The following is a 13,878-nucleotide window of genomic DNA, read 5'->3' as shown; positions in this document are numbered from 1 at the left end:
CCTACAAATGCCCCTTTTTAAATCTTCTTTCACTCGGCATAGTTATTTTGAGATGAGCATGTTACAGTGTGTATCTGGTATTGTGCTTTTGTTGCTGAGTCTACAGAATGGCTATTCCATAGTTTGTTTATCCATTCACCCATGGTGGGCATTTGGGTTGCTTCCAATTGTTGGCTGTTACAAATAAAGCTTCTATGAACATTCATATGTAAGTCTTTGTGTGAACACATGCCTTTATTTCCCTTGGGTAAAATCTAGGAGTGAAATGCCTGGGCTGCATGCTACCTGGACATTTTACTTGAAGAAACTGCCCACCTGCCTTATAAAACAGCGGTGATGTTTTCCATTGCCTCCACTGTGTGTGCGAGGTCAGTTGTTCTACACGGGAAAGTCTCCCTTGATAAGGGAGCAACATGAGATGTTCATGGAATACCAAATAGTCCTGCAGCAGAAGCCATGCAGGGTGCCTGGCGGCTGGCCACGGCAGGAACTTTGACTTCGGCTATTCACAAGAGGCTTTGGGATGGAAACTCACTGAAGGCTCCTGAGAAGGGGACCACATGGCCCGGCCTCTCTCTGGATGTTCCTTACAGTTTCCCATCGTTATGCCATCCTCTTCCTCATGCTGTTCTCTTCCTTAGAGCATATCCACCTACTATCTCAGTACCTGCTTGGCGCCATCTACTGAAATGTGACTGGTTTTCTTTTTTAAAAAAAATATTTTTATTGATTTCAGAGAAGAAGGGAGAGGAACAGGGAGATAGAAACATCAGTGATGAAAGAGGACCATTGATGGGCTGCCTCCTGCACGCCCCCTACTAGGGATCGAGCCCACAACCCGGGCATGAACCCTGACCAGGAATTGAACCGTGACCTTCTGCTTCATAAGTCAATATTCAACCACTGAGCCATGTCAGCTGAGTGAAATGTTACCGTTCTTTGAGTTCATCCCTCGTCCCCGACTTTCTTTAACCACTTTTGTCCACCCATGGCCCCCAGGCCCACCCACAGCACAGGTCTGGACAGCAGAGTGGGGCTCGCTCACGCCACATCACCACAAGACCAATCCCGTTTGGAAGGTGTATCTTTAGACTCTTCTCTTCTGGTCTTATTTTTATGCAGAGTTCAAACTAAAATAACATTTTAAGTCTCGTTGTTCATTTTGCAGAGACCAAAATGAGACCATGTGGATTGATTCCAAAGAGGAAAAACTGTCTCTCCCCGCTTCATTGGCTTAACCACCTTGTCCCAATTCTTTGCTCTGTTATGCTCGCCAGGTCTCCCTCCCAAGTGTGGCAAATTATATAATTAGTAAAAAGGAACCATTTTTCCTGAGAAAATGGTTATGGGTTTATGGAAGTTCAATGGCTCAAAATGTCTAAGAAAACCATTTAATGGGTTAGTGAAAGAAAAAAGAATTGGAACCCAGCCCATTTTTACAAAACTAGGGATGGCCGAGAAGAGCCCGCCATAAAGAAGACCATTTTGAGGCCCATCTTGGGTGCCAGGCATTCACCCCCAGGTGGCCTTTGCACCCATCTCTCTCCTCGGTGCTGACGGAGAGCAAAATAATCAGCAACCGCGAAAAAGTTCCCAGGAAATGGCCTGTGGCTTTCAATAGCCTGATGTGGGCCCTTGCTAGACTCACCCACTTTCCATCTCTTCCCCAATTTTCCATAAGGTATTCAAGTTACTAGAGAACATTGAACCTAAATGTTACCCTCGGAAAACTTACTGTGACATCTGGGGGGCTTTGCCTCCAATCACGGCAGCCAAATTCCAGCCTCCATTCAGGAGGACAAGCTTTCCCAGAGGCCCCTCTTCCCTCGGTGTGCCTGCTGGCCACAGAAACACCCAGCACCTGGGCCAGGGGCTACTCGCCACCCTGGAAAGTTCCACGGCCCTAATGCTGAATCAACACCAGGAGCACACCAGAGCCACCTGTGCAGTGTGCATTTCATACTGCATCTCCTACCGCTGGAGAGTGCCCTGGGCCCAGGCGATGGTGGCATTCCCTTTGGGGCGTCTCTGACACCTCACCCGGGCTGCTGTGCTGCCCTCTTGTTTTGTTCGTCATTGCAACTCTGATCAGGACAACGCTTCCCGCCTTCAGCACCGACGAGAAAATGAGGCTTGTGAATTTGGCTGTGAGCAGGCAAGAGGGTTCGGGTGGGAGGACCAGGCAGAGGGTTCTGAGGGGAGGACCAGGGAGAGGGTTCTGGGTGGGAAGACACTTTTTCACTTTCCTGAGGCTGCATGAGAATTCAATAGAGGACCCCATTTGTTTTGTTAAATTGACAACTTCCTTTAGCAGGAAATAAAGGTTCCAACCGAGTTTCTTTACAAAGAAATAGCTTCTCTTTGTAAAGGCTTTGGTCTTCAAGGCATTAAGCATGTAACATAATTGCACTTGATGGAGTTTGTTTTCCTTCTCCGTTTGCTGCCTAGAAATGTGCGCCCCGTTATCTCCACGGAGCTGGGCAGGAGGGGAGGGTGGAGGGCAGAGTTCTCTGAGCTCCAAAGCGCTCACAGACAGCTGGGACCCTAGGGGTGCTGAGCGAACCGCCCCCCTCCCTTCCACCCCGTTCCCATTTCACAGACACCGACAGAAGGCCAAGCTCAAACGAAAATCATGGACACGGGTAGATTTTATTGAAGGGAAAGTGGAATTTTTTAGAAAGAAGAGTTTGCATCTACTAGATGCAACAAATGAATACTTTTAGATTTTTAAAATTCAAACCTTCCTGCGTGTTCTAAAAGGTAATTACGATGGAATACGGTTGCCTGAAATGGAAAGCATTACTGTAGAATTATCCTTTGGCATGCTGATATCGGGGAAAGCACACATACACAAGCGGGTAGGGAACACTGACCTTTTAATTTAGAAAGATAAGCAAGCAGTGAGCAGGGGGAGGAGACACGGCTCTGACTCTCGGTGGCGGCGGCCGAGGAGGCTGCTGGGATGAGCTTACTTGACGTCACACAAGAGGGCCACGCCCCGCAGGATCCAGTGGTCCGGGGACAGCAGGGTGCGCAGGTACACCACGGTGATGAAGGTGAGGTCGGTGCGCTGGGGCTTCTTGTAGATGGGGCACACGTACAGCTTGGGGTCCTTGGGCGCCGTGGAGTTGATGGCGAAGATGTGCAGCACGGGCAGCTGCGTGAACAGCACCTTGGGCGTGGACTCCGTGAGCTTCCCGTTGCGTCGGTCCCAGGCCGCGCCGTCCATGTACAGCCCGTAGATGTACACTCCTTCCTGCAGGAGCCAGGCAGGGGGCGAAGGGGAGGACAGAAATCAGGTGCTGTGAGTGGGCACCCGTTACTGTGGCGAAGGCTGCCCGTTTGGCAGGAGGACACACCCCAATCTTAAGGAGCCCCCCAAAGAAGAGAGAGCCCGCTGGGCACGCCACATAGTGAGGTGGGAGCCCAATTCCCTGCAGCCGACCTCGAGGCCACGAGCCCTGCACAGATGTTCCTGCTCTCGGTGGGTTGGGCGTCGGGTGGCCTGCCGGCAACAACAGACTCAGCCAGCACCGAATCAGCTCTGCAGCGGCCTGACAGTCTCCAGAGGCCCCAACCGGGCCCCATCTGAGTCCCCCAGAGGCCAGGTCTGAGCTGGTGTGTGTGTGTGGTGGGGGGAGGGGGGGAAGGGAGGGGAAGGTGGGAGCAGGGAACAGTACTGGGAGCCAGGCACCATGTGGGACCTCCACCTGCACCAGCCAAGCCAACCGATGGCTCTACTGTCATCTCAGGTCCAGGAGGAAGTGAGGTCTGTGCCACCAGGCCTCCCCCTCTGCCCAGGCTGGGAGGTGGATAAGACTGGGTGTGAGGGGCAGAGCGGGCATGGTTGGTTCACCACTGGCTGGCCATCACCTCAAGTCTCTCTTTCACACAGTAGGACCTGCCCTTGAAGTTCCACCATTGAATCGGGAGACAAAACACAGAGTTCAGCACCAACACCCGCACCCACGTGTGGAAGGGCTGCCTGGTGCACAGTGCGAGGCCCGGTGCGGTGAAAGGCACTGTGGGCCGAGTGCTCAGGGTCTTTGTGGGCAATGAATCCTTGAAGGGAGGCTGCATGTGGGAAGATGGAGGAGAGAGGCTGGGCATCCCGGGCAAGAGCGATGTTGCAGGGAGCTGGGAGGGTGGGCAGCCCTTTGCAATGCAAAGCCCACATTGCATCATTTGATTCGGCAGTAGGTCTAGGGGTGATACAATAAGTCAGCGCCCAAGCAGGGAGGATCTGGACACCAAGCTGAAGGGTTTGAACTTGACCTTACAGGCCAAGGGAGCCACAGAACACATATTCAGCAAGACAAGCCAAGAGAGGCAACAGGGAGTCACAGGAGACTCCAATGATCACGTCAGCGTAGAAAGAGTATTTATGTGGAAGATGGTGACCCTTTTTCCATTTCCAGCGAGGACTGGGTGCGGGGAGTAACTATAATGATAATAAAGCCAGCGAGATAATTGCAGGCTGTTTCCTAACAGGACGAGGGCCGCCTTTTTCTCAGCTAAAACTGAGGTACTTGGTTTGACAGGGGCAAGCCAGGCGATCACAACAACATTAGCTGCTGCATGAACAACAGCCACTTAGGTACCATCGGACAGCAAACTGCATCCTTCAAGGCTGCTGATGGTCTCAGAATCTTACAAAGCCATAGTTATCCTTAAAAGCAGTGGATTCAACAGTGTCACCCCAACATTCATATCCACCCAGACCCTTAGAATGTGACTATTCAGAAATAGGTTCTTTGCAGATGTAACTCGTTTAGGTCATTCGGGTTGGAAGAGGCAAGTTCCTTCTGGCTGGCGTTCCTCCAAGGAGAGGAGAGAAACTCAGCGATACACACAGGGAGAAGGCCACTGACATTGGAGGCGGAGAGTCGGGTGATGCAGCTACAGGTCAGAGAAGCCAAGGATGGTAGGACCCCCCTAAGCTAGTGGAAGAGGTGAGGTCGGGGGTGGGGGGGTGTAGTGGATTCTCTTTCACAGCCTTCACAGGAAAGCAACCTGCCAACCCCTTCGCTTCAGGCTCCTGGCCCCCTGGGCTGTGAGAGAATAAATTTCTATTGTTCTAAGTCCCCCCACTCCCCGTTTGTGGTAGTTTGTTACCACAGCCCTAAGAAACACATGCACATCTGGGTACCTGGAAACCGGGTGCTGCTGACTAGATACCTAACAACGTGGACTTCACATCACATAATGGGAAGAAACTGGGAGAGGTCCGAGGCCAATGGCAGGACAGCCTTTGCTGCTGGACATACAGAGACTCTAGGTGCTCTGCTGAGACCTCAGGTAGGAGTAAAGACCACACTCCTGGAAGCTAGAGGGAAGGAGGTCCTTGTTACAAAGGGGCCATAGGGGCCAGGACTGGGAAATCTCGTGGTCCCTGCCTCACTGGACAGTTGAGGGTCTCATGGTCCATGCCCTCACTGGACAGTTGAGGGAATGAAAGCCAGAGAGAGAAAAGCGGATGAAGATTTGCTGAGTGTCTCTATGGGGTCTGGCACCAAGCCCAAATGATCCCACTAAACTCCCACAACCACCTGCGTGAGGTTGGTGTACCCTCCTCATTTTGCAGTTGGACAAGTTGAGGTTCAAAAAGTTAAAGAACGTGTCCAAATTCACAAAGCAGGTAAGTGTCCAGGTGAGATTCCTTTGGGAATTAACCCAGTCGTTAATTAACTGGAAAGAAGCAAAGGAAAGGCCAGTATCGTAGCCATCCGTGCAGCCTTGCCAGGAGGCTGCGGCCCAACACTCCCCAGGGGGCCACGGGACCGGGCAGAGGAGGAATAGATGTGTGCCCAGTTAAGTCTGGGTGACATAGGGAAGGTACTAGCCTGTCAATCACACCTGGGAACAGTTCTTTGGCCAGAAGAGGTGTGACCACAGCAAGAGTGGGAATATCTGAGATACTAAATAGAGGAGTTTGGCTCTAGCCTCTTGACTCGAATGCCAGCCTATGGGACTCTCACCCTCCTGCATTCTCCCACATGGCCATGTGGACTAAACACACAATGGCTACAGCCAGCCTGATGCTAAACCGGACCGGATTCCACCATGGAAAGGAAACTTTGGATGCTGGCTCCTAGCTCTGCTGAATCCTCAATTACTCTAGTTCCAGGACTAGGTTCAGGGACTTTGGAAACCCAAGGATGTAATTCCATGCAAATAAAGCTTTCTACCATATCCCGTCCTCCCGTGGGGGCCTCCAGAAATGCTAATTCCAGTGGCCCCCCAAGAACCCCACACCCACTCGCAACAGAGAAAGACCGTCCATGCATTTCTCCAAAAACACAGACAGTGGCTCCCAAGGGTGTCTGTTCACCCCCAGCCCCTCCCTGTGCCCCACCCGGGGCCCTGCAGCCGGAACTGGCCCAGCACTCAGGCCTGTCAGTCCTGTTAGTCTCTACTCGGGTCCTGACACTCTCCCGTTCCCCGAGCAGCCCCAGCAGGAACTGGAGACCCCTCCCTTGCAAGCACACTGTAATCTGTAATGATAAAGAAACGGGTTCCCGGTGCTTGTTCTGGCTGCAAATGAGGAAAGGCCCTGGCTGCAAAGCCAGTGGACTTGACGGAGGTGTGCACAGGTCAACTCTAGGCAGAACTTGAACTTCCGCCCCAGCTCTAGCACTGTCCCTGCCATTGCCCGGGGCGCCTACCGCAGGGGGTGTCACAATCTCCTCTTTGGTCTGCCGCAGAACTTCGTTGTGAATGGTCACGGAGTCCAGGGCCCAGCCTTTGTGGGCACGGGTCACTTCTTGCCTCATGGCTGTCAGGAAGCCTGAAGAAAAAGAAACAGAATGTTGACGGCTCAGCTCTTGCAGCCCACTTGAGGAACAAAGGGAGCAGAGCTAATTGCTATTTGCTTATCAGCCTCGAAAGGCTGCCCATCCAGAGGAGTCATATCAGACCTCCGGGGACATTTCTTTCAGTCTTTTGTTTCTATGGGGACCTGCTATGAGCTCAGCATCTCCCGTGAGCTCCCGGCAGAACAGCTTCCTCTCGGCCTCAGACAAGAGTCTTGGTTTGAAATTCTCCTGAGGTTCCAGCCACTCAAGTCCTATAAGGATGGTAACCTGGTCCCAGCGCATCGTCTCTATTTGAAGATATGATATCTTGGAATCCAGACTGGAATGCTAAAATATTCTGAGAACAGCATTCCAATTAAAACTTGAATCAAACCATTATCGAGCTTCTATTTGCTATAATGGAACAATTTCATTTATTCATAATGCCAAAATAGAAAACCCAACTTTCAAGTTGATCAAACAAAGCAATCACGCTGGAGGAAAGCTGCGTGCTTTAGTATGCATAATACAGTTATTTTAAGACACTACATGATTCTGCATACTGGGGCCTTTCTTTAAACTCAGTATTTGCAAACGATGCCATCCAAATCAGTAACAGTAGCATTTGGTGTTAGCAACTATACCCTAAACTGCAAAATGGACTTCAGAATCTTAGGAGGATTTACCTGTGACATATCACACTGAGGCCTCCTGGTTAATACTGACCATCACGCTGTGCCAAGTTGCAGACATACTTATAGGCACAGACCTAACATCCCTGGGAGTTAGACAGAAAGCATAGGCCCCTAGCCTGGCTTAGAGAGAGGTCAAGTTTTCCCATTGCCAAGCTCTTCCCTGGTTACTAAACTTGGGGAGGTGCTCATTGACCTGTTAACTCTCTGGGGGGTGGCCACCATGCGGACCAGGCACTGCTCCAAGTGGGATGACTACAAAGAGGAAGAGCCACTCACAGGCCCAGCATTCCAGGGCTCAGTCTGGAGGGAGGAAGAGTTATAACCCAATGTCGCTGTGAGCAAAGAGGCGAACAAAGCGAACCACACGAGAGTTGAGAAGATGAAGCGGAAGGCGATGCTGGAAAGATACACAGCAGTTTCCAGATGGGACAGTTCCCGTTGGAGGAACAGCATGTGCGAAGGCGTGGAGGTCTAGGCTAAAGGTGAAGCAATAATGGCAGAGAAGGTCAGGACAAAGGTAGAGGAGGGTTTTTCAGGGTCAGAGTTTGGACTTGATTTTGTGGATGGTGGGAAGCCATTCAATATTTAAAGCAGGCAAATGACCTGGTTGTATTTAAAGCATATAAGGTTGATCAGAGTGCTCACTAAAACAGGATCTGGGCTTCAGGAGAGTCCTTCTGTTAATCCCAAAAAAATTAGTCAGTCAATCCATGAGTGACTGATTCTTCTAAAACTATAATTTCAGAAAACAACGGGTGCCTGGAAGAAAGGATGACTATGACATGAGAAGTTAACTCCAAGAGTGGGAAACCTGGTGAAGTTTACCTGGCAGCAACTTCTTACTCTACGAATGGGGTCATTTGAGGTGATTTGATCAGCATGCGATTATGTGGAATTCCATTTTAAATCCTGGAGATCCCACACTCAGTAGTGAAACAAACATTTGCGTGTTTGCCAGACAGTGTACATATGACCACAGTAATACTGTCCAGTTCTCCATCATTCAACGTGAACCGTGCACCACGTGCTGTTAGACATTGTGTTTGGGAGCAGAGTACTGGGAATTCAATTGACCTGATTTCGTGACATTTTACAATTCATAGCTGACCTGTCAGTGCACAAGGTCACGTGAATCCCAGTCTTAACCATCCATCTGCACACATTTAATAATTATATTTTCCTTTGACATTTTAAGTTCCAACTAAATTGTGAATTTAGCCTCCCTCCATGTGGGCCTCAGGACAACGCCACAGGTGTCAGGTGAGAAAGGAGCAGGATTCTCTCTTCTGTGACAGAGACTTTTTCCCATCGCTGTCACAGACAAACTCCAGCACAGTTGAGGAGAACCCTCCTCCTCCCCTTCCCCCTCCCCTTCCCCCTCCCCTCCTGCTGACTTCAGCGAAGACCCTTCTGATGCTTAGAAAGCCCCTTTGTCTGCCAGTGCGATGTGTGGAATCTAGAATACACGTTACCTGGAGCTACTAGAAAGGAAAGTGTTAAAGACATGTCTGAGGCCCAGCGCGGGGGACAAGGGGCTGTTCCAGGGCTGGGCCCACTCAGAGAATACGGAGACTTTTTTTCCAATTCTTGATAGTTTTCATTTGGCTTCTTTAAAAAAAAAAAATGATCTTGTAGAATTCAAACCATAGCGACTCCACTGAATAGTTCATTATTGAATTTAAAAAATGACTTTCTTATAGACTTCTATCAAGTCTAAGGGAGGCAAAAATCAATGTTGTCTGAAACCTGAAAAGGCCATTGATATATTTTCTAAAATAAAAGCTTGAGAAGCAGTACTTTTATCTTGGCACCAATGTAGTTTCAATAATTCCAAACCAAAACTCAGTCACCAGGGGTGGAGAGCGATTCATACATTCATATGTCTGACTCTGAAGTGAGAAGAAAAAGTTGGGGAAACTCTTCAATTACAATAATTCTATTCTCCCTGAGAGGTAGCCACCCACATGAAAAGGGGTGATTTGATATTCAAATGTGGGAGTCACGTGTGGTCTGAGAGAGATGCTTTACAGAAATGTTTCCCGTCAAGACTTACACAGCCCAATGCTTTCTTATGACATGTGTCAAAGCTTGTTCTTAAAAAAAAGAAATCACTCACTTTTAAGTAGGAATTACACTTTGGAGACAGGTCTAAAGCAACACTTGCAAAGTCTTAATCTACACAATGACATTTCAGCAAACCAATTACTGCCACTTGACGGTGCAATCAGTTGGCTTAAAGAACGCTATGGAGTGCTGTAAGGATCATTTCACACAGGGTCTTAGAAAGGACGACAGAAATAACTAATCAGGAATATTGTGCTCCTCGGTTTTATGAGGAGTTGACCGGCACTCAGTAACTATGGTTCTATGGCAGCACCTTTTTTCCTTTAATAAATGAACCAGTCCTTATGTAACGGGCCTTAGGTTGTGCAGTGTTTCCTATCTTATCGGTTGCTATGCCTCCCAGTAGTGTCTTTGAAAATGAGGAGAAATGATGTTCCTGCCACAAGTTTAAGACCGGCAGTTCTGCCCCCTATGAGAAGCACATGGAGGGCCTTGGTGAGCTAAAGAAAAGCTCAGAAACCATTAAACACAGACGGGGTTGATCCACCAGGTGAATAAAAGCACCCCGGGCACTTTCCTGACTTTGCTGGATGCTCTAAGGCAGGAATCTTGAACCTGACTCAACATGAGAAAAACCTGGGCAGCCTTTAACATCCCGATCCCCGAGCCACAGCCCAGCCCAGTGAAGCCAGGATCTTCAGAGCTGGGACGCGGCGTCAGCCCTGCTTCCAGGCGCAGGTCTCATCTGGGGAAGGAGCACTCATTACAGTGCAGGCTCTGACTCAGGAGGCAGGGCAGGGGTGAGGCCCAAGGTCCTGGTTTCTACCCCGCCCCCAGGATGTGCTGCTGATGGACCAACCACATGACTGGGAGACAGAGGCCCAGGCCGAGGTTCTGCTCCCTTTAGTGGCCAGTGGAGCTTTTAAGAAAGTTAACCTCACAGGCTCCAGAGGCCTCCCCTCCACAGGTTCTGAGGCCACTGGTCAGGGGTCCCGGCAATCGTATGGACGGAAACCCCAGGCCCTTCTCCCGGTGGACAGGGCTGAGGATCACGCTCCGTATAAAGATCTGCGCAAGAGGCCGTTGACAGGCCACTGACCCACATTTGTTTTTGAAACAAATCTGACAAGCAGGAAGAGAAATGACCCAGGAGACAAGCACAAGATGAAGAAGGCTGTCAGTGGTGCCACCACTCTCCCCACATCCCCTGAGACACACGTGCCCCACCGTATCCTCCATCCAGGACACAGCCTGGGTACCAGCTGGAGAGCTGAGCTAACACTCCCGGTGGGATCGGCTAAGCCCACCATGTCTCACTCGCCAAAAGGCAACTCCTCGCACGGCCCTGACTTCTCCATGTGTTGCTGTATGCGTTGTTTCTCTTGGCCCAGACTCACACTGTGCCTGCCCTCCCAAATCTTCCCGCTGCCCCTGGGGTGGTTCAACGGTGTACAAAAGCTTCAATATTTCCTGCCTCGTCACAGCACCTCTCTCCCTCTCCCTGCTCTTAGAACCCGACTTGGCTATGAAGATGCCATCCTAGTCCTTCTTCATTCTTAGGAGGCTCTCTGTGCTTCCACCTCCACACCCTCTGGCCACAGGCCCCTCCCCTCACTGTTCCTGCCAAATGCCACTTGCCCTGGGCACTGCACATCTTGCCATCCTCTGGGTCTCTTTGGCACCCCTCTCAGCATCTTGGCCCCTTAGTTCAGTGGTTCTCAATCTTTCTAATGCCACAACCCTTTAATACAGCTCCTCATGTTGTGGTGACCCCCAATCATAAAATTATTTTCATTGCTACTTCATCACTGTAATTTTGCTACTGTTATGAATCGTAATGTAAATATCTGTGTTTTCCGATGGTCTTAGGCTCCGCTGCTGTAGAGCCTAAGACCATCAGAAAATAATGTTATGGTTGGGGGTCACCACAACATGAGGAACTGTATTAAAGGGTCTCAGCATTAAAAAGCTTGAGAACCTCTGCCTTAGTTCTTTGAATTCATCATTTCTGACGACCTCCTCCTCCCTTTTCTTCACCTACTTTCCTATTTACTAGTAGTCTGGACCTTTTCATCATTTACCCAGCACCCCCCCCCCCTTCCTCATGAATCGAACGCCCCCCTTCTTACACCTGTACCAGGCTACTAACAATCCCAAGAGAAACACACAGCTACCACCAGGTTTCACCATCGCCAGCCTCGAATGCTCACCCCACCATAGCCCTCTCTCCCAAACTTCTGCTCCCTCCACAAGTCTCTCTTCCAACACTCCCTGCCTCCTGAGGTCGTGCCTCCTCCTTCTTCAAAGAGAACTCCTTGCCACTAAGCCTGCCAACTCTCCTGCGTCCAACTCATTCCCCATCCTCTGGTTCCAATAGGCGAGGCCCTCCGCCTGGCCGGCCTGCATCTGTCCACTGGGGCGCCACCTCCTGCCTCTTTGACCCTCTGAACTCTTTCTCCCCGTTCCTCTCTCTGCCCCTCTCCCTCTCTCCTGGCTCCTTCCCCTTCTCACCAATATTTGAAGAAGCTCAAAAAAAGGAAGAAAATCCTTCCTTTTCAAATCGACCCCTCTAACTTGCCTCTCCTCTTCCAAGACAAATTTCTGCTATCATCTGGGTCTCTGGGGTCCCACTTAGCATTCTCCCTGCTGGCCACAATCACCCTCTGTCTCTCCCTCACTCCCCTGCATTGCAGCTCCTTTACCTCCCCCGACTCCACTGGAGCTGTCTTGCCAGGAGTCTCCTTGCTGACAGCCACCTGACCATCTGGGTCCTATCTGACCTGACCTCTGGGGGCATCTGCCACTGTTTCTCCCTCCCCTCTCAGCTTCATGACGCTACACTCTCCTGGCTCCTTCTTCCAAGCCGTTGGATGTGAGGGGCCTTTCACAAGAGCTCCTGTGATCTGGACAAGGAGGATGCCCAGGCCCACAGAGGGGAATCCTGGCGGGGCTGGTTTGGGAGGAAGAGGCCCAGGGGGTAGTGCTGGGGAGTCCGCAGGGGAGGGCATGTCCTGTGCTGGCACTCGGAAGTGAAGGATCAGAGTCTCGGGCTGGGGCTTCAGACAAGTCAGTCATGGGTAGGTATGCGTAGCTGCACTGGTGAGAATGGCTGAGGCCATCAATGAAGGGCTGAGCCAAGGGTAGAACTTGCTTTAGAAGAGCCCCCAATGGGATAAGAACCAGCTCTCTGGGAGGTGAGAAGGACCAAGGCAGGCCCTGGACAAGCCAGGTATGAGAATTCCTGAAGCTGCATCCCAGCATAGGCAAGGGCAGTGGAGTTGGTGGGAAGGTCAGTGCAGGGTGGAGGCTGGCCAGGTTCCCAGGGGCCAGGTAGGTGGTGAGGAAAGTAACAGTGTGCAGAGACTAGAGTCATAAAGGATATGGCTGTGGCTAAAGCCATTGCATCAGATCCCCTCACACACAATGACAAGGAGAGGGGCTGTTACTCACTCTGGAGGCATTTCTAAGCTGGCACAGCCCTGTCGTCCTGCAAATTGGGGACAGGCAGGTGAGTGCTGTCACTCACACGGGGTCCATTCACTCAGAGCCCCTCAGATGTTAGGGACAGCTGGGGTTTGGCAGAAGGAAGCCACGGGGCATGCTTAGATTGTTACTAGGTTGGAAGAAATCCCCAGCCTCTTCAAGGCTAAAGCTCCATTAACCATCGGAGCTCTCTCCCACCCAAAAAAATGCTCCAATAACTGTCCCCAGACAAGCCCTCAGACCCTGCTGCGTGCAGACGGCACCATGTGGAGACAAACACCGGCAAGAGGCCGAGGTGGTTTTACAGGAACAGGATAACAGGCCAAGCTTATCGGTCTCCTTGCTTCAGCAAACTCCGTCTACTGAAATCACCATCTGTGTTAACAGTAAATGACAAGTTGTCGCCGGTATCTGCCACCACAGACTGGTGTGGCCTGTCAAGACGCTGAGGAAAAATCAGAAAAACCAGTGCAGTTTGGCATCCAAATGGCCTCAAGCTCCAGAGTGAATTAAACACTTGAAAATAACTATATCACATGGTCAGTGTAGTGTAGAGAGGGGGCATGGTCCGTGTAGTGTAGAGAGAGGGGGTGGTCTGTGTAGTGTAGAGAGAGGGGGCATGGTCAGTGTAGTGTAGAGAAGGTGTGGTCACTGTAGTGTAGGGAGAGGGAGTGGTCAGCATAGTGTGACCAGAGGCGTGAGAGAGCTGGAGAGCACACTGGCCCGCCCACTGCTTCATCAGGAGCACTGGGGGGGGGGGGGGGGGGAGTGGTCACAGCCCCAGCAGCTGGCCCAGCACAGGAGGAGGCTCCAAAGGCAGTCAGCACCTGGCTTGAAGTCAG

At 50.9% G+C, this 13,878-nt stretch overlaps 1 protein-coding gene across 1 annotated transcript in view; it reads right to left on the bottom strand.

The window, feature by feature from the left end:
• Nucleotides 1-2,964: 2,964 nt before the first annotated feature.
• The window catches only part of DNAH8 (dynein axonemal heavy chain 8), a 255,491-nt gene continuing 244,577 nt past the window's right edge, over nt 2,965-13,878 (bottom strand). Inside the window, exons 88-89 of the mRNA XM_084889523.1 lie at nt 6,666-6,787; nt 2,965-3,256 (exon numbers count right to left, since the gene is read on the bottom strand). Coding sequence (XP_084745649.1) covers nt 2,969-3,256; nt 6,666-6,787 — 410 coding nt within the window. The 3' untranslated portion in view covers nt 2,965-2,968. The remainder of the gene's footprint in view (nt 3,257-6,665; nt 6,788-13,878) is intronic.

This window comes from Pipistrellus hanaki, assembly GCF_964339955.1.
Source record: "Pipistrellus hanaki genome assembly, chromosome: 7".
Lineage (NCBI taxonomy): Eukaryota > Metazoa > Chordata > Mammalia > Chiroptera > Vespertilionidae > Pipistrellus > Pipistrellus hanaki.
Note: the sequence above shows the minus strand (reverse complement) of the source record. Positions and strands in the feature narration are given on the sequence as shown.